At 43.2% G+C, this 19665-nt stretch overlaps 1 protein-coding gene, 2 long non-coding RNA genes and 1 pseudogene across 7 annotated transcripts in view; 3 read left to right on the top strand and 1 right to left on the bottom strand.

Moving 5' to 3' along the window:
* Positions 1 to 94: 94 nt before the first annotated feature.
* LOC146433729 (uncharacterized) lies at positions 95 to 849 on the top strand (annotated as a pseudogene).
* CDKN2C (cyclin dependent kinase inhibitor 2C) lies at positions 685 to 6782 on the top strand. Its single transcript, XM_085067627.1, has 3 exons — positions 685 to 813; positions 1187 to 1327; positions 4879 to 6782. Exons 2-3 carry the CDS (start codon positions 1199 to 1201, stop codon positions 5251 to 5253), a joined length of 504 nt encoding a protein of 167 aa, XP_084923753.1. The 5' UTR covers positions 685 to 813; positions 1187 to 1198; the 3' UTR covers positions 5254 to 6782.
* A 1062-nt stretch (positions 6783 to 7844) lies between these two features.
* On the bottom strand, positions 7845 to 19185 carry LOC146433727 (uncharacterized). The gene is made up of 2 exons (XR_014853701.1): positions 9974 to 19185; positions 7845 to 9591 (listed from the first exon to the last, which is right to left on the bottom strand). It is a non-coding gene; the product is annotated as an uncharacterized LOC146433727 (long non-coding RNA).
* Positions 8888 to 19665, top strand: part of LOC146433726 (uncharacterized) — an 18173-nt gene continuing 7395 nt past the window's right edge. For 2 of the 5 annotated variants that reach the window (XR_014853696.1, XR_014853695.1), the window contains exon 1: positions 8899 to 9574. This is a non-coding gene — a long non-coding RNA (uncharacterized LOC146433726). Of the gene's footprint in view, positions 9575 to 19665 lie in introns of all 5 variants that reach the window. The other 3 variants (XR_014853692.1, XR_014853693.1, XR_014853694.1) reach the window with 3 other exon arrangements.

Here is a 19665-nt window from a genome sequence, read left to right as displayed (position 1 = left end):
AAAAAAAAAAAAGAACGGGGGGGGAAAAAAAAAGAGGAGAGAGAAACCGGCTTCGTGTCCTTAGGAAACAGAAGTAGCGATTGTTTGCGCTTAAAAAAGGGGGAGCGCAAAGCCGCGGGCGGAGGCGGCGGCCGCGGACCGGCAAGTGCAGCTTTATTTCGCGAACTTGGAAGAGGAGGCGAGCGGGGCTGTCAGTGCGGCTGCGAGCGCGGCCGGGCCGGGGCAGCGGCGGCACCAGCGCGGCCCCTGCCCCCGCCAGGAGCTCGCCCCGAGCCCCGCGGCCGCGGCGGGAGGAGCGGCTGCCGGCGGGGAGCGCCCGGCGGAGCGCGGACAGCCGCGGCGGGACCCCGGCGGAGGCACCCCGGCGGACGGCGGCGGACACGGCTCCGCGCCGCGGCTCCTCCACGCCCTGAGCGCGGGCGGCGGTTCGCGGCAGCCCCCCCGCGCCGCCCGCCGCCCTCCTGGATGCTCCGGAGCCGCCGCCGCCGGGGGCGGCCGCCGGCCGGGATCGCGCCCGCCCGCTGCGCGGAGGCTGCGCGGGGCCGCGGGAGTGAAGCTGCTGCTGCTGCTGCTGCTGCTGCGGGGAGCGAGAGCGCCGAGGGAGCGAGCTGCGCGCCGGGACAGCCGCCGCCGCCGCGCCCAGCCCTCCGCGGGCGCGACTCGTCCTTCCCTGCCCTGCTGGGCCCGGACTGAGGCGACGGAGTGGGATGAAGGGGGGATCCCGAGCGGGAGTTGGATGCACACTGCTACAGGAGACCTTTCCTCGGAGCTGCTGCTGCTGCTGCTAAGTTTCAGAAACCGACTGTGAACAGGGTGGGTTGTCTTCTCCTTCCAAGATCTCAGGTCTGAGTGAGTCTCCGGTGTACGTGTATATATGTTACCTATAACATATACAATATATTGCATAGCTGTTAATCTATTACCCCCCTCCCACCCCGCGAAAGTGGCCAAAGTCTTTAATAAGAGTTACTCTATATGTGGAAGCAAAGAAATCTTCAAGTGGAGCTGCAGTTTTGCTGAATAATCACGTGAGTTAGGGGCGGGCTTTTGGCAAGGAGGTTTTTTACGAGTATTTACTACAAGGTCTTACTCCAGAAGATTAACCATCCCAATCCTTCTGTCAGTCTCCGATGCCATGCCTGGTTAAAAAAAAAAAAAAAAATCTCATCTTTTTTCCGATCGTCAGTCACCCTAAAGAATGGCCGAGCCTTCTGGGAACGAGCTGGCGTCCGCGGCTGCCAAGGGGGACCTAGTGCAACTTACTAATTTGTTGCAAAAGAATGTAAACGTCAATGCACAAAATGGATTTGGGAGGACTGCGCTGCAGGTTGGTATCCAGAGAGGGAGAAAATATTTCATCACTGGTACCTACGTGACCCGGGTTTCCAAAAAAGACAACGTTTTAAGCAGGCTGGTGGATGAAATTCGAGTGGTTTTAAAAACTCGTTGGATGCCATATTTTTACAACTTTAGTGGCTCCAACTCCCTAAAATGACGTACTTGAAATAAAACTGGTCAAAACCATTCTTTCAATCGGGGATCACCCTCAATGTCAAACGGGCTACGAGTTTGCTAATATTTTGTAACTTCGTGGGGCGGAGGCAAGGAATGAGAGAGCTGAAATGAAAAGAAATCAGCTTAGGTGAGCAGGATTTCGTAGCAGGTCTGTAAACATCAATGTGCTGTTCTCTGAAGCTTAGGATTTATATTTTTTTTCCTCTTTTTTTTTCTTTTTTTTTTTTTCTTTCTCCTGCAATGTGCTTTTAAAGCGTGGCTCGTCTGGGTTTTGGGGTCTGCTGTGGATGGTACTTTTCCTTTATACTCTGTTTGTGGGAATGACCTTTCTCATGGGGAAGCATGCTGCTCAGAACCGAGGACCTCCGATGTACATTAACAGCTAGCCCTGCGAGTCAGGGTTCCAGCTGAATCACTTGCTTTTTCATTCATAATTAAGGCTTTAAAATTTGCTTTTTTTTTTGGATCGGCTAGCAGGGCGCTGCTTCCAGTTATTTCCTTTCTGATCGTATAGGGTGCTGTGTCCTAATTTTTAACTGTGTGGTTGTGCAGGCAGGAGTTGGAACTCATCCAACTGCTAACTATTGGAACTGATGAAAGATTTTGCTTTTAATATTATCAGATAATGATGGCAAAAAGGCTAGAATACCCAGCAAATAGTGGAAGATGTGATTTATAAATCCAGAGGGAAAAGAAGTGTGATTATTAGTACTTAAGGTATAAATAATGAAGTATGGAAGTGGAGCTATAGTTTTTTTTTATTTCACACTTTAGTAAAATCGGTTTTTAACCCCTCTCCCCCCTTCCCCCAAAACCATGGTAAATAATTTCTGAAAGTGGATTTTTGAACAGCATAGAACCTGTGAATGTACTCGAGATATTTACAGCTTTTTTGGCTTAACATCAAAATGTTAGATCTGGAAAACAAGCACCTCTTGCTAATAATGCAGGAATGACCCTTTTTTGATAATTTTGCTGAAGCTGGAGATCTGTGAGCTCCTCGCTGTCCTGTTAACACCTAAATAGGGCATCGCATGGCAGTGCAGGCACTTGCACAACTTTTAATAGAGTGAAAGGGTTTAAATTAAAAACTTAGACAAACTAAATTCTTTAAGAAAGCAGGAAGCATTTTGCCAGTTGATTTTTCCTCGGGACAAGGGCTGAAAACCGATTTGTCCTACAGCAATGCTGGATATTTTTTTCTAAAAGCAGCACACTGTCCATATCCTGAATTAAGGTATATTTTACACAATGACATAGCATCCAGCTATATTAAACATGCATCCATGCCCCAACGATACTTCTTAGGGGAGCCTAATAACAACTGAGCTAATGAACCACAACAAAAATCAAAACAGGAGAATCTGTCGACTTATTTTCAATATGTATCATCCTGAAATGTGCTGTGGGTGCGTGGCCACGCTCGAAAGACTCTCTGTCAGTGCACTCTGCAAGACTGAGATAATCTCTCTGTAATCTCTCTCTCAATTACAACGGAGAGAATGCTCCTATATTAATGTCAATGAATTTATATTTTTCCTCTGCATTTATGTTTAATTAAACAGCTACTCGGCTTGTCTTGCTCTGTCCTTTTTATTTCTGGTGAAGTGTACCTATGCAGGCCTCAAATACATCTCCTGCCCTTATGCTCTTCGTCAGACTTATTCAATTAATGCTTTCTCCTTCTTTGCCTCCCTGCCCCCAAGCATAACTTTGCAAAATATAGGGCAGTTGCTGTTCAGTTGTAGCCCACGGCCAAAAAGCACCACCTTTTCTATGATTTTCTCCCCCTCGCATCTCTAACTGAAGCCTTCAGCCCCCTGGCCTGAGCACAGAAAACTCCCACTTAACCCAAATATATGTTTTGAATTCACAAATAATACAGCCTGGGCTCTCAAAAAAAGAGATCAAAATGTCCAGATTTTCCCAAACAAAGAGAGATCACAATGATCTTGTTTTCTTTTACATCGCTTCCATCTCTCGTCAGAAGTGAAAGAAGTGGCAGTCGGGAGCTGGAAGCCTTGGGGCACAGAGAGATCTCTTTCCCTCAATCCCAGCCTGTCTTATCTGCACTTTTGCTCCTGTCTATGGTTATAACATGCTGGGCTGCTTTACACTACAAATGCTGTGTATAAATAAATTTTTTGTAGCTTGCTTTTCTTAAAAAACTGAAAACTTATTTTTCCTCAGGAGACATTTGCAGCAAATCCCTGTAGAAATGGCACCTTATGTTAAATCTAATGCACTGTAATGCTCGTTTATGCTGATTTTTTTTTTTTAACCAAGATTTTCAAATCGATGTGTGGATCTCTCTCTGAGGAAATAAAAAAGAGCTTGGGGTTTTTTTCGAATTTTATGCTTATAATGAGACTTGTTACAAGGACAGAAAAATACTGCCTATAGGCTGGAGATTACACATTATACATTACAGTGTTCATTTTTGCAAAGTGTGCAAACAAAAAATGAGGAATTACAAGGAAGTCGGTGCAAGCTGTTAAGTTCCAAATAAGAGAGATTTGTGTTCTAATTATGATAGTTTTATGGTGCAATTGAGAAAATTGAAAGAAGCTTTTTCTTTTTTTTTCCCTGAGAGAAACAGTCTGAAAATCCAATTATTGTTGTTGTTGTATTTTTTAAGGGGTGTTTTAACGACAGAACATAGCCACAGTTTACTTATAGAGAGGTTATGAAAGTATAATCTAATATACTGATTTTAGAAGCGAACTGCTGGAACTTTGAAACATTCCTTTTGACTTTTCCTTTTTGGGTGACCTAATGAAACACAAATATTGGGGAGAAGAATTTCTTCTAGCATTTATGTTTCTCAACAGACAGAGCTATGGTAGAGTCCAAATATTTGTTTTATGATAATGCACAGACAATGTAAACACCTGAAAGCTTATAAAAACACATTCTACATTTGCTGTTGCTGAGGTGAAATATCTGTTCCTCAGAGACCCTATATTTGCTGTTTAACAAGATTAAACAGAAATGCAGAGGTGTCTCAATACTTAGGCTAATAAAACCGAATCATGCTTAATTTTAAAATGTTAAGAAACTGAGACGACCCTTGTTAGGAGAAAAAAAAAAAGTTGTTGTTGAAATAGTTGTTGTTTCATACATTCATCTCTGCGAGGCAGAAAGCTATGACCACCGAAGTGATAACATCTTTCCCAATTTCCCCGAGTTCAGTAACAAACCCACTGAAAACTAGATGTTCTGGTGTGTCATTAGTTTCACAGCGAGGCTCCTCTGCCTGCTCTAAAGGCGAATTGGGCTCTGACAAAAGGCAGGGCTGAGAAGGGAGGCAGTGCTGCAGCAGCCCCCCACCCGCGGTACCCAATTCTCCTCTCTCTCCCGCAGGTGATGAAACTCGGCAACCCCGAGATCGCCCGGCGGCTGCTCAGCAACGGGGCCAACCCCAACCTGAGGGACAGCACCGGCTTCGCTGTCATCCACGACGTAGCCAGGGAGGGCTTTCTGGACACTTTGCAGACTCTGCTGGAGTTCAAAGCCGATGTTAACATCGAGGATAACGACGGCAACCTGCCCTTGCACTTGGCGGCCCAGGAGGGGCACGTGCGGGTGGTGGAGCTGCTGCTGGCGCACTCCGAGTGCAAGGTGGGCCACCAGAACAAGCGGGGGGCCACCGCCTACGACCTGGCCAAGCTCTACAGGAGGGCAGCCGTGGTGGAGCTCCTGGAGGCCAGCAGCTCCGTCCCCCCCAGCATGGACTGAGCCCCGCTAGGATGGGGTTTCCTTTGGACGTGAGGGAGTGCAGACTTCTCGGGGTGTTTCCCTCTTTTTTAACAACATTTGCTGCCACATTGCTCTTTTTTTCTTTTTTTTTATTTTTCTGGACAGCTGGTAGTGTAAGTGTCGAGAAATTCCAGAGGTGGGTTTTTAGATGACAGAAATGTTTGAAATCCATGCTCCCAGCAGTTTCTTATACTTTCCACTTTACACAATACTCACAGGCTCATCCGTGTGTATGTTGGTTGCTCATATCTAGTTTTCCAGTATCAACTTTTACAATTTATTTTAGGTCATTCGTATCATGTCATTAATACAAGAGCTACTATTCACATGCTTAATGTTGCTGGACTTTTAAGGAAAGGAAATAGTTTACTGTGATTTCTCCCACCTCTCGATGCACCCCTCCCTCCTCCTCACTCCCCCTCCCCACCCTCGGTCAGGCTCAAGAGTCTGAAGTCCTGTTTTGGATTAAAATATCCTTTTCAGAAGGGGTCACCTGCAGCCCCTACACAGGCAGAGCTGGAAGTCAAAGGCTGCTTGGCCTGAGGACAGTGGATGGCGCTTAGATGCTTAGGCAGCAACTGTATTTTGTCACTAACAAGAGCTTGTAGAACTAGGTCACTTACTTTCTAAACGTAGATGACACTTTTCCTCTTTGTGTATTTAAACTTTCACCAATCTGGTTTTGAATTTAGTTACCAGAAACAGTATAAGCCGTGTTTGATTGCCAGAGGTTTTAAACAGCTCAGTTTAGTAGTTCATGTTTACTGTGCACTGCAGAAAACCTTTTTTTTCTAGTTTCAAAACAAGCAGCGGAGAACCAGTGTCAGAGGCAAGAGGACACGAAGGCTGCAATACAAGATTTCTGGTCTCTTCATCTGCTGAGTGCAGTTTAGATGTTCTTTAAGTAACATTTGCTTTCCACCAACTATTCTGTTTTGTCTGGAAATAAACTGTTTTAATGACAGCATCTCACAAAACAAGAATATTTGAATACAGTGACATTTAGAAAGCAGCACTTTTGATATTTGTGAAGTTAAGTTTTTGCTTGCACCTAAACCACAATTTAATAATTGGAAATTTTCCATTGCAACACAGTTGAGAATATTCACCAGACTGAAACTCATTTGCCTCTCCAGCCGCAGCAGGAGCTAACGACACTCAGCACCGTATTGGGAAGAGTCTGTTATGAAACTTTTAACATTTGTACAGGATCTACTTGTTGGACAGATGGGCAGTTTAAAGTGCTTCATTTTGAATAGTCTATATTTCAGTTGCACAAAATAGAAGGTTTGAAATCAATGCAAAATGGATACTGCTTTAAATAGCAGTTAAAAGAGGAGAGGGAATACCTTAGTTTAGTTTTTAACTTTAAAAAAAAAATAGCCCCACAAAATCAGTTACTACATTTTCAAGTAAAAAATAATTTGCTGAAACTGTCTGTCACATTTACTATAAGCTCTGTCACACTGCTGTGTTTTCTGATTAAAAACCTCTGTGAAATATGAAAATTTGTGTGCATGATCATTAATTGGAGCAGCACGGCACACAGGAAGCATTATTGGGGAAATAACCCCCAAAATTCCCGGTATAAAGAGCACTAAACCACCTGAAATATTAAACCGAGCAACATAATCCGCAGGTCCCCGAGGGGAAGTGACCCAAATCGCTCTGTGTTTCTCTCCGTCTTCCTTTCCTCATGTCCTGGAGGATGCTCCAAGCGTTTTCCCTCTCCATTCCTCCCACAAAGAGGAATTCCGTGCTACACCAAAAGGTAATACCCAGCTTCTTCACGGTTTGGGTTGTTTTTTAGGTTTTTTTTTTCCACCTGTGCTACTAAAAAAACTCATTCCAAACCCGTTTTGTGCTTCATCAGCATTTAATTAACGCTAAGGCGAAGTTTAAGCAGTGGCTTAATACAACAACTTCTTTTCCGAGGAAAAACTGCCCCGCCTAATCAGAAATAGCGGCTTCTATTGCATGCCAAAAGTTCAGGGTTAAAGCCAGGACGAGTCACCCCCCGGCCATGCCCAAAGCCTGGGCGGCTGAGTCAGGGCGATAGTCTGGTTTGAAAGGTGCTTTTTATCTGATTTCACCGCCGCGTTTTCTCGGGGAGCCCCTCCGTTTGTCGGGAACAAGATTAGCAATTGAAATTCCTCGTTAGATACTTTGAAAGCAAAAATTGCTCTCTATTATCCCAGCAAGTTAATGGTTTCTACAAAGAGGCTCTGGGAAAGCAAAGAAATCGGTCAGCTGGTGGGTTACCCGCACCGTACAGGGTTTGTCAGTGACAAAAGGTGTCTGGCTGCTGGGGAGAGGCTTTCCTCCAGAAGTCTCTATATTTACTGAGTCAGGAGAAAATAATATAAAGCAAGTCTCATTAATAGGGAATCTTAACACCTAAAAAGGATTGTGATATCGGATGTGGCTTCAGAAATTTTGCTTTGGTCTTTTTTCCCCCAGTATTCTGGCAACATCAAAAAGTCACAAGTTTCACAAATTCGCATGTTTGTGAAAATGTTGACAATAATATTTACCCAGAGATGCAAAACTGCAGCGTGTGAGATGGAATCAAAGATTTTTGAGAGCTTTTATTGAGACATAAACCAAATGCCAAGTAAGTCTCCAGGCAGGAGCAGAGCTCGCCCTGCAGCAGCCCAGGAATCGGCAGCAAACAGTGTAGTATCGAGATGAGAAGTATAAATAGAAACAAATACTGCAAGCACAGAAAAATGTGAAGAAATGGAGCATAAAATGTAGCTGTAGCAGGATTCACAGTGACCAGGCTGTGTGAAGACACAACTGTGGGGCAACAGCCCTCTCCCCTATTTCGGTTACACGGATGAGCAAAGCTTGACCTTTGTTTCCAAACTGTCCCAAGTTATCCTCGGAACAACGGCGGGGGCTGCTGAGCTCCTTTTGGAACGGGGCAGATCCTAAAGGGATCCTACAGGGAAGGCAGAGAGTTCCATCTGGGGCAGCAGCACAGTGAGAGGGTGAAATAGGCGATTTGTGGGTGTTGGGGAGAGAGGGGCAGAGGTGCAGGGCTGACCCAGGCACTGCCCTGCCCTTCGCCGGGGGAGAGAAAATGAGAAGGGATTTGAAGGTGAACTCTGCTAAGTCTCCCGTGCAATAAACACATTTAAGAACAGGAAAATACTTTTTTTCCCAGCTTTCAGTGTGGGGAGAGGGATGGAATCAATGGCTTATTCCATGGTGGGGCAAGATATTAGCTCCCTAGGAAATGCCACTGCATTCTTTACATGAAGAAAGAGTTAACACGATAGGAAACGACCAGTTTTTCTTCTAATAGAAAGAAAAAGGTCTCCTCCACAAATGTACCTGGGAATTCACTGGGCAGCCAGAAGCAGCCAGACATTATTATCTCCTGACAAAGTGCTGAAATTCCCTCGAAAAAGCGAGGGGAGGAAAGCTTTTGCATTTCTCCGTGGGGACTGTTATCCTGTGCATGGCGGCGGGGGGGTGGGGTGGGGGGGGGGAAGAAAGAAAAAAAAGGAGAAAGAAAGACAGCGAGAGAAAGAAAGATTTCTCACCGGCTCTCAGCACAGCCTGCCCCACCACACAGGCACTCAAAATGTCGGTGCTCCCGGAGGGCTCGGCCGGGGTCCCCGGGGAGGAGGGAGGGTCGCGGCGCGGAGGTGCGGGCAGGTCGCGCTGCCCCCGGGGAGCTGCGGGCCGCGGGGCCGCGGGGCGGGGGGGCCTCGCCCGGCTCCGAAACCGTTACTTCGGCTCCTGCGGCTCCGCTCCCCTTGCTCTTCCTGTCCAAATAATTTTAAATTTACGCGCCTTAAATAACAGTCTGATTTTATTTATTTAGTTTCCTCCGCGGGCTCCGCCGCCGCTTCGCTGCGCCCCGGGTCCGCCGCCAGGCCCGGGGCTGCCGCCGGCCGGGCAGCGCTGCGCTCGGGGCTCCGGACACCCCGCCGCCCCCGCCGCCTCTCTCCCGCCGCCGCAACTCGCACTGCGCCCTTTTTCTTTTTGTTTTTTTCTATCTTCTCCTTCTTCCTTTTTTTTTTTTTTTTTTCTTTTTCTCTTTTTCCCTCCCTTTCCTCCCTCTCCCCGCAGCCGGGACTGGAGTCTCCTCAGCCTAACTCCGGTGCTTTCGCAGCCGCAGTGAGTACAGAGAAGGGACCCACATCTTCCCGGGGGGATGTTTCCAGCACATCTTTGTGGCCGCTGCCGGGCGGCGGCGGAGCGGGGCTCTCCTCCCCCAGCCCCGCGTCCAGGGATGCAGAAGCATCTTCTCCCCAGCGCAGCTCACGTAGAAGGCAAAATCAAGCAGGTTCGTCTCTAGGTTTCCTTAAAAAAATGAGTAGCAAGGTGTATCTCCCAGCCGGAGCTTTTCGTGACCTTGTGTTACATTTGAAAATCAGACAGGCGAGAGAGGGGGGGAGGAAAAATCCACTTCTTGGTTTCTGTGTCACAGAGGCGAGAAAATTATCTTTGGATGTGAAGTACATGGCACATTTCTGAGAGCCAGATGTGCCAAGCCTGGCTCCGCAGCCCTAATTTACAGAGCTTTACTTGAAAAAAAATTATAATTCACTTCTGCCATGGCTCTCTCTGAGTGGTAAAATGGCTTCTGCATTTTGAAGAAGCACTAAGTACAAATCACCAGGGACGTTTTACAGTGCCAAAGGTTCCTGCTTGTCATTTTGTACTTTTCCCCTGTTCGAATTACCTTTCAGCATGGTATCAGTTGTAATTGTGTGAAGTTCAGCTTAAGGATCTACGAGGAAGAGAACTCTCCTATGTTGGATACTTCGGAATAACCTTGACCTTTCATTAGTGCTTATCCTACAAGATAAGTCATGCAGGGAAAGCAGGGAATTGGGCAAGGCACCTGCAAAAGCACAAATGAAATGGCTCTATTTTTAAACTAGTGTTAAAATGGCTCCTGAATCTGACAAAACAAGGGGCACTCAGGGGCTAAAAGACAAAATCTAGAGCTCAGTGGCAAAATTCAGTTTGACACACACAGGACCCCGAGTTAATTTCCTCATCCCCAGATGCATTTTGTGCCGTTAGTGCAAGCAGACTCAAACTGCCAGAAAGGGTAAATTCCCTCTGAAAGAAACTGAATCAGCCAAAAGTATAATCAGCTTTTCAGGGAAGTACAAGACCACTGAACCATGTTTCCAGTTGCATTTCTTTGTTCCTCTGTAACTGTTTTCTGATATTTGTAGCAGTAATTATAAGGGCCACTGGCATTTCTGAGTCTTTTAAATTAAAGAAGCCTAATTCTGGGTAGGAAGCTTGAAACTTTTTCTTCACAGTGCAGTCACTAAAAGGTTAAAGTAGATTCACAGCTCCTGTGAAAGTTTTCCTTCAGCAGATAGTGCCTATCAAGATGGTCTTTCTTTCTCCTGTTACACCCTGAGAGCAGGAAACGGGGCAGCATTTCTATTGCAACACAGCCCTCTTCACTCCTCAATATTAAGATTATTACCAGCACAGTGATATTTTAATGAACACTTTTATACACGGAGCTAATGAACATTTAAAGGGAAAGATACACGACACAAACCACAACAAAATGGGATGCCTTGTAGGAACACTGAGTATTCAAAAGCTTTTCAGGGTTTGACCTTAATGAAGCACAACAGCAATGCTGGGTACAGATCCCATTTATATGCGGAGTATATTGCAGGCCAGAATGAGGGCTTCTGCTAAAGTTAATTGTGATTTTCTGGTGAGGGAGGATCGTATGTTCAGGCCTGAAGTTATTAACATCTATTCTGATGGAAATAGGGACACTGGGATACCCTCTGTCAAATCAAAAAGAGTACTTTCTGCTTCAGATATGTTACCCTAGAGGTGATGCACCACCATTTGAAAATCTGCACTCCCAAATCAGGCTTGCCAGGATGGGAGCAAATTGATCAGTTGGGAACTTTTGCTTGGATCTAGTAATGCTGGAGAACAGGCAGAGGAGATTTTCAGTCCATACTAGCTGGAATATGAACAGGCCTGGAAACCAAGCTGTTAATTGTAAATACTTCCTACAAAACGGACTTCTAAAAATTTTCTGAAAGGAGAAGTACACTCTGCTAGAAAAAGCAGTTTTCTCTCTGTACATTACATAGTCCTTGAGGGTGTGACTGTAGGTACACAAACAAAGCTGTATTTAATCTCTCTAAGAGAATTTTATAGAGAACATCTGTTAAAGAGAAAAGTGTATTTGTTTCATGAGCACTGTAACATTTAGTAATATCACTTCCTTGCACCAACCTATATGCTTTAAATAGTGTGACGTCTGGGGATTTTTCAGATGGAATTTGTTTTAGCTCCTGTAAAATAAGGGCAGCAGACAAAGAGCTGTGCTACACTGTGATATAGTCACAGTATTCACAATCCAGCACTGTATGCATGTATTGGAGTGAACAACAATTTCCTTCCTGTACGAGCATTTTAATTTATGGAAACATACTGTTTTGTGTAAAGAAGGTAGTAGATAATTAAAAGTATTCATTTAATCTAATTATAGGCCTCTGAGGCAAAAAGCTGACACTTTTCATTGTGGTATATTCAGGGAAGTTAATTGAAACAACATTGCAGCCACAAGGCATAACATGCCCATCGTATATTTGATACTAATTCTTTTCCCAAAAACGGGATGAATCTGATGCTCGCTAGAGATAAGAATTGCTGTTACTCACTTGAGTAAGGAAAGTCTGGGGAGCCTCATTATGCAATGCTGCAGTGCACTGCAATATCTCTGCAATTCCAGAGCTAACCACAGACAACTTAATTTGCCAAATTGCAAGACGGTTTTGTAATGTACACAAGCATCTATTACAAATTAAGAAAAGATTGAACACATTTTTAGCTGGGACGTAGGTCAGAATTTGAACAGAGGTCTGCCTCAAGAAGCGATAGGTCAATGTACCAACTTTTAGCTTTGTTTAATCCTTAGGAGGAACCAAGCAGTAACAGCAACCTTACCCCTAGGAGTTGTTATTAGAAGTGTAATTTGTGGATTTAAGTTATCAATATGACAAACAGATACACAGACAGCAAATCAACACTTGCAGCTCCCAAGTATACATTAAAAAAGTATGTCAGACCATGTGCAGAGTAATTCTTTTTACCACTTGATACACACCAACAACTCAATCTTCTGACAGCAGTGCTGCTTTCATTCTCAAAAGGAAAGTAAAGCTCAGTTCTGCAAAGCTTGCCTTCAGCTTGCAGAGAATATGACAGACCAAACATGCTGTTTGTGGGGAAGCATTTGCCATTTATATTTCAAAAACAAGAATTTCTTTAACATAAATGGCAAATGCTTGCAAGCTGAATCACCATGGCAGGGGCAAATTTCAATGTTTGCCACTGGAGGAATATAAGTGATGTCCCTGCAGCTCCAGCAGTACCACCAGGCAGGACACCTCCCACTCCCCTCCCTGGCTCCTGCTCAGTGACCTCCACCTCTGCTTTGCCCGTGGGCAGCACCCAACCCTCTCCCACTCTCTCCTCCTGTGTCTCCAGGCGGTGCTCATGGCTGGTGGGAGGTAAAATTGCCACAGCAGTGCTGCTGACCCTTGTGATGAATTACACACAGTGTCATTGGGATGGTGCAAGCCCTCTGAAGAGGACAAACACCCACAGTGAAAGGCCATGGAGCTGAATGCAAGGCCTTGCTTTGCTCTGCTAGTGACAGACACTGCTGGCAGTCCTACCTGTCATTTCAAAATTACTTGTAGCATTTTCAAGTGTACTCTGCAGAAATACTTTTTACTGTGGTTAAAAAAGCCATTTATTGTACTTCAGGCACTTGAATGTTTGTTAACAAAATCAGAGAGAGGAAGCCTGAAAAATAAACAGATAATGACATGCGGTCACCTTAACTCCAGGGCTTTGGCTCAAGAGATCTAGAATATGTGATAAAGATCTCTAACAAGAAAAGAAAATGTGGCTATAGATGTTAGTCATACCTGATTCCTGTTCCTATACATCACAGATAAATCAGAATTTGCATTTATGTCTGACTCAGAAAATCAGCCTGTTCTCAGAGTTCAGTCTGTACTCACACCCCTTCTCTCCCTTGATGCTTTTTCTTCTGCTTGGCTCCTGCCTTCTCCTTCTCCTCTGTGCTGTTTCAAGGTAACTCCCAGCTCTTCCTCTTCCACATTGTGTCTATCCATCTCTCCATTCCCTGACTCCTGCCTTCTTACACACTTCACTATTTTCATCTCCTATTTTCCTTTCCTTCGTTTGCACATCCACCCTCTTATTTTTTTAATTATTTCCTCTGGCATCTCACCTTTATCTCCATTATGTTTATTAATTAATCTCTTACCCAATAAACCACACCCTTTCCCACTGCCCAGCAGAATCTCTTTATGTAAATATGTATAATCTTTTTTTCTCTTAGTCATGCAGAACTGCTTCCACAACCCATTTCTGTCCATCATGTCCTAGGAGAATTATTACTGGTCAGAAATAGTTCTCACCTTGGACTCTCCTGTGTTCATCTCCTCCTTCCTCTCATTTCCTGCTCCCTGGTTGCAGGCCTCCTTCCATCTTTGTGCCCATCCTCCTTTTCTCAGCAGCAGGAGAAAGGGAGATGATGCCCACAGGAGGGGCATCCAGCTCTCCCAGCAAAGGAGGAGCACTCGTGGTCCCCACAGCCTTGGGCACAGACCATACCCGGCTGCTCCATGAACACCGCTGAACACGGAGCTCAACCTGCCAGCTCCGTCAGGCCTTCGGAACACTCAGCTGACAAAAGTGAATAATTCTTAATCACATGCAAACAGAGAAATTTTTTTTTTTTGAGTCTCATAACTTTTTTTACATTTGGATGCACATCTGTGAAACCACAGCAGCGGTGCTGCCAAATTCCAAGTTGCTGGTTAAAAGGTGCACGGATGGAGCTAGACCACTGATGGTGTTCTGTTTCAAACTCCCTCTGTAATGGGGATACCAACACTTCTGAATGAAGCAACCAGATTATTATTTTTTAATATGGGCAACATAATTTTTAAACCTTGTTCTTGAAAATTACTACAGTGGTTTAGCTGGCAACTGCCAAAAATTAAACCTGAGGCAGATGCTTGGCTTGGAAAATACCAGCCCAAACAGTGACAAGCAACTGAAAACAAGATGTTATTATGAAGCACTGGACAAGGTTAAGCAGAGCAGGGGAAGAGTTTTAAGTGACCTGCAATGAATTTTTATTAAAAAATTTGTTGAAATAAGCAGAATTCAGTCAGATTTCACCTTTTTGGGTGAAGATATTTCGTCTAAAAATAAGAATTAAAATAAGGGAAAATAAATCCAGAGTGTTCTGATGTGAAGAGGGAGAGGGGAGTGTGCTCAATTGAAACTACAATTGAGGGCTGGACCACTCTCTCTGGCAACAAAACCAACTTGAAAGATCTACAAAAGTGCAGAAATAAATGATCCAAAAGCATTCTGTGAATATGAAACTTTACAGAAACAGCAGAATGAAGGGGGAAAGGAATTGCTTATGGTGGGAGAATGTCAAAACAACAGTAAGGAGACTTCAGATATCTCGTTAGCTTTGGGGTTCTTAAATATCCTCGTCAGTGGAGTTTCCCACCACAAGCCCCAGGGAAAGCATCATCTAACAGCCCCCCGAAGTGCTCCACATCTCCCACAGCTGACTGCCTTCCATGAAGACTGAGGCAGCTCAGGAGTTGCTCCCCATGTTGCAGGCTCTGTTTGTGACACCAGGGATGGCTCTGGGAGAGGTGGCAGGGAGGGCAGCTGAGCTGTGACCTGTTCCAGTGCTCTGCCTGACACGTTCCACTGCCTCCCTGCCAGAGACTTCCAGAGCAGGTTCACAGCAAGAGTTACAGCAATTACCACCGAGTGCTGGTTGGCACCGAAAATTCTCACCCCATTCCTCTGCTAGGGATGAAAATAAGAGAGTCACAGAAGTCCTTTCTAATATACAATGAACTGCCTGTTAATTTGAAAGTTCAAACATTCTTTGAGTATAAAATTAAAACTTTAAAACACTTTTAGCACATTTAGTGGGTTGTCTGTCACTTGACTGTATCATTGCCTAAAAGATTTGTTCTAGCTTGAAAAGAAATTAATTCAGGAAGTCCTGTGGCCTTTGTTTTGCAGGAAGTCAGAGGAGGTGAAAATGGTAGTCCCTGTGGCCACCTCATCTCAATCAGTCTGTTTGTCCAGGATTTTAACAGCAAAACTACACTAATGTTGTAAACTTTGTCTGCAGTTAAAATATTCTGAAATATCTTGTATAGCCTGTGTTTGAAAAATGTTCATAGCATTTAAACAAAATGCTTCATGTTAATGGTCATGATTATCCAAATTATGGTTCAAATGGTGACCTGTGATAACACTGGAGATCAGTATGGAATTAAAACTACTCTAATTAAAAAAATATTTTTAAAAAATCTGTTTTCATAAACAGAAAGTTGAAAATATTTGCTAGGCGCTGTTGCTTGGCATAAGAATTCTTTTGCCTCTCTTAAATATATATGTGTTTGCTATGTTTAGATTTCTTTTTGGGTTTAATCCTAGGCCTGCTGTGGCACTGCTTGGTTCTGGGGACACTGCAACACTTACACACCTTACACTTGAAGTTATCTTATGCTCAGCATGTTCTTCCTTCTGATACAGTTCCCCCCCACACTATTTTTTAATTTAAAAGCAGGAAAAATTTATGTTTAAGGATAGCAGAAAACTTGGCCTGACAACATGATCTAATGAACCACAAAGCAGCTTTCAAAGAGAAAAAGTAGCAGGAAGTTCTTTCATACCGGGTATTAAAAATAGACTGCACCAAGTCCTGGAATGCACACGGCAGTTATGTAATGATTTTTCAGTGACATGCATTAGGAAATATTCTCAGTACATGTTTTTCCTTTCTAACACCCAGTTTACTTCTCTGAAGTTTGGAAATTCTTCATATGGATGCTTCTAAGAAGTCTAAAATTATAATGTTCATTTGAATAACCTATCAATTAGCCAGCCACATAATGACAACATCTAATGGTACAATTGAAGTATTTGAATTTAATATACCATTTTCATAATGGTAAAATATGAAACACATGATGGAACCCAATTTTTTTCCTCCACAAGTTAGACTCGATTTATTTCTGGCAATGTAATGATTTTGCATTGGAGACACTAAAAGAGAGAAATCATTTTGGGTACCTATCATAAAATTGAGAACACCAGCTCCCTTGAAGCACAGAGAAGTCTCCCAAACATTTCAAAAAGGTTTATATGTTATTGGGTACTTTCTATAAATGGAAAGACTGAGGGGAGCCAGAGCAGATCTATCTAGTTTCTACCATGCTGAGGAAACTAAATGGTAAATTATTTTGAAGAATATCTTCCTCAGACTTTTTTTTTTTTTTTTGAGATTTCCCACGGGTTTAGGCTCTGGGTCTTTGCAGTATAATTTGAGAAGGTAATGAAGGAATTGGAAAACAGTTGAAATCTAACTTTTGGGTTTTCACAGTTGTATTGTTTTCTTGAATTACTCAATGCTCAGAACAATCTGCAACATCCTCTGCCCATAGCAAGAGGATCATACCAGGAAGGCAGCATTACTTTCTTGTTTGCCCACAACCTTTTCTGCCTTTTCTGCCTTTTCTGCCTTTTCTGTTAAAAACCACAAGCCCTCCCACGACCTCTAGACCTCCATGGCCACCACGAACTTAATCACTAACATTTTTAGTTTCAATTTATACTTCAAAACCAGCAAAATTCCCTGATGGGAAGGCTCACACATCTCTCCCACCTGTGTCACACACAGTATTTCCTAGATTGCCATGTATTGAGATGTACCCAAAAGCACAATTACAGACATTTTTCATCACCCACTTATGTCAGTGATGGAGAGTGATAGGCAGTACAGCAAGTGAAATTCTGTCTAATTTGGCTCCTACTAATAAGTTTTTCCCAATTAATGTAGTGGAGATTAAATACCAGGAGATCCTGAATGGTCAGATATAACCACGGCAAAGCAGAGTCCTTTTTAAAGATGAGCAGAACTCCAAGTGTCAGATCTGGCTTTCCTGAGATATCTTTAAAATATTTTTAGAGCTAAAAATGCTTTTTGTGGAGCAAGTGAAGCTCCACGCTGTTCTTTTTGAGAACAGAGAAAAACCTGATCAAAGTACAATCAGATAAAACATCTGATTTATTTTCTCTCCTTACTGTTCTGGAGAATGACAGAATTAAAAAATCCATGTTTCACATGGGAACAAACTGTACCACATCCAAAATACCTCATTTTGGAAAGACATAAAAAAACAACCCAAGAACAAGTTAGCGTCTTGTAGGGAACCTGTTTGTTAGATCAAATATTAAGAAACATCTTAATTGGCAGCCTGAAATAAAATGAAAAGGGGCATATTGAATTGATGTCAAAAATTCATTTTAGAAGAAGAGGTAGGAAGTGAGCACCAGAGCTGAGATGACAAACATAATTTTATAAGATCAAAGTGCCTTTAAGGCCATAAAATGAAAGAAAAGCTGGTTATTTACACATTCATTTGCTTCTAAACGCTTTTATACAAATATATTTCTGGGAATCCAGTGCCTAAAAAGTAATTTGTGAATAAGTCAATACTTATTTTTCTGCACTGATACATAGGCAAAGCTGGAGCTGTTTATGAGGGGAGGAACAGAGTTTCATGCATAGTATTCAGCAGTGCTCCCACTTACAGGAAGACTCATCATCCAGCCTGGTTAGCTTACAGGAACTGAAGCAAACAACATTCTGTGTTTTCTTACATATTTTATGATTATTTTCATACAAGCAAAAATCAGACTTTGTCCTTGTTGAGGAAAGGACATTTCAGAGCAAAGAGAATTACAGCCTCTTACTTCATTTAACTCTTCTGCAAGCTTTGCTTCACTCAGTCACTTTTGAATATTTCCTTTATTTGATATTTTAACTTATTTTCCTATGAGATTTGCTGTCACTGAATGTGATATTCAAGGTCAACGTTGCAAATGTATTTGTAAATGAAAGTTTCTGTTTTGGCTGAATTTAAAACCTCAAGTGTTTTTTGTCCCCAAACAAACATGGGAGACCTCATTTGCCTATTCAGAGAAAAAAACCCACCACTTTCCCCCCCCAAAAAATGTACTCTTACTTTGCTTGCAATTTTCCTTTTTTTCACAAACCTTTATTCTCTCAATTAAAGTTGCTGATGTGCCCAAACTAACAAGGGTGTTTATTATATTTAGAAATGGGGCAAATTTGAGCTCACCCAAAGCAAAGCTCTGCCATACCATATTTTCATCTGCTTTCCAGAAAGGCAGGGATTATCCTGTGGCACTGAAGCTCTGCTTTCATGGTGGGAAGGAATTCTGGATTTTACACCGTTTGCTGGCTATGCACAACAGAAGAATAGACAATACCATCTGAGCTTGGGACAATTAACAGGATGTCTTTAGAATATTTTTATTACGTTAATCTTTTCTTTTGCTCAAGCCAGCATTCCCCTTGAGAGGAAGAGAAATGATGCTGAGACAACTTACTATTGCAAATTAATTGTATGGTCCATTTCCCAAGCATTTAATTTGGCCACAGCAACCTGTTTAACTCAAATGAGTTGTCAAAAAGTGACACAAAAGAGAGGCCAAGTTCTTTAGAGGTGGCCAGTAATTTTAAAGGATGAAGGGAAATGGCTGGCATTATTGCTTTTGTCCAAGTAAAGCCTCTTCTAAACAGGGTAAGGGAAAATCAAGTGATTTGGCCTCACCAAAATTCATGCTACTTGAGACCTTTCAGAAATGTTGCTTGAAGACAAACTCTGGACCGGAACAGACGGCTGAGAAAAGGCTTCATATGGCAAACGCATATGAAACATAAAGAAAAAAGTGTAGTATTTCTTCCTTCTCATAGCAGATAAGTCTGAACATTGGGATATAAGTTAGGGATAGGAATTGGGATAGATGCACCTGCTCCAGCCTGAGCCCCTGACATGCAAGGCAGGTCTCTCTACCTGCACTTGTGCAGGTAAGCCTGTTGAGATGAGATCTCTTTTTCTTCCAAGTCAACAGGTCTGAATTTGATCTTTTTTCTTTTTTAGCTCTGGTATTCTAGAAGTATTTCCATGTGTGTAGCCCCTGCCTGAGTCCACTCTTGGTATGTGGACCTCTGTGATTAAGCAATCCTGGATTCCTTAACCCATTGCCTCCAGCTTTCCCAGCCTCCTGCCTGGGTGATTCTCTCACAGCTGTAAGGATTTGAGCTTTTCAAAGTACAGTTTGATTCATTCTCTCAACACAGGAACTTATCTTCAGCATAAATATTTTTGGAACCACAAAGGTATAATTTTATAGTTAAATAATCACATTTTTCTGGGAAAACTTAAAGGCAGTGGGTAATGTAGACAGATTAGGATTTGG

This window comes from Lichenostomus cassidix, chromosome 8 (assembly GCF_008360975.1).
Source record: "Lichenostomus cassidix isolate B80296 chromosome 8, HeHo_3.0, whole genome shotgun sequence".
Lineage (NCBI taxonomy): Eukaryota > Metazoa > Chordata > Aves > Passeriformes > Meliphagidae > Lichenostomus > Lichenostomus cassidix.
Note: the sequence above shows the minus strand (reverse complement) of the source record. Positions and strands in the feature narration are given on the sequence as shown.

What these genes read in the sequence shown, in the direction of transcription:
- CDKN2C (XM_085067627.1), top strand. Translation starts at nt 1,199, where the DNA reads ATGGCCGAGCCTTCTGGGAACGAGCTGGCGTCCGCGGCTGCCAAGGGG. An exon ending in TTGGGAGGACTGCGCTGCAG is followed by an intron (nt 1,328 to 4,878) that starts GTTGGTATCCAG and finishes TCTCTCCCGCAG; the next exon opens with GTGATGAAACTCGGCAACCC.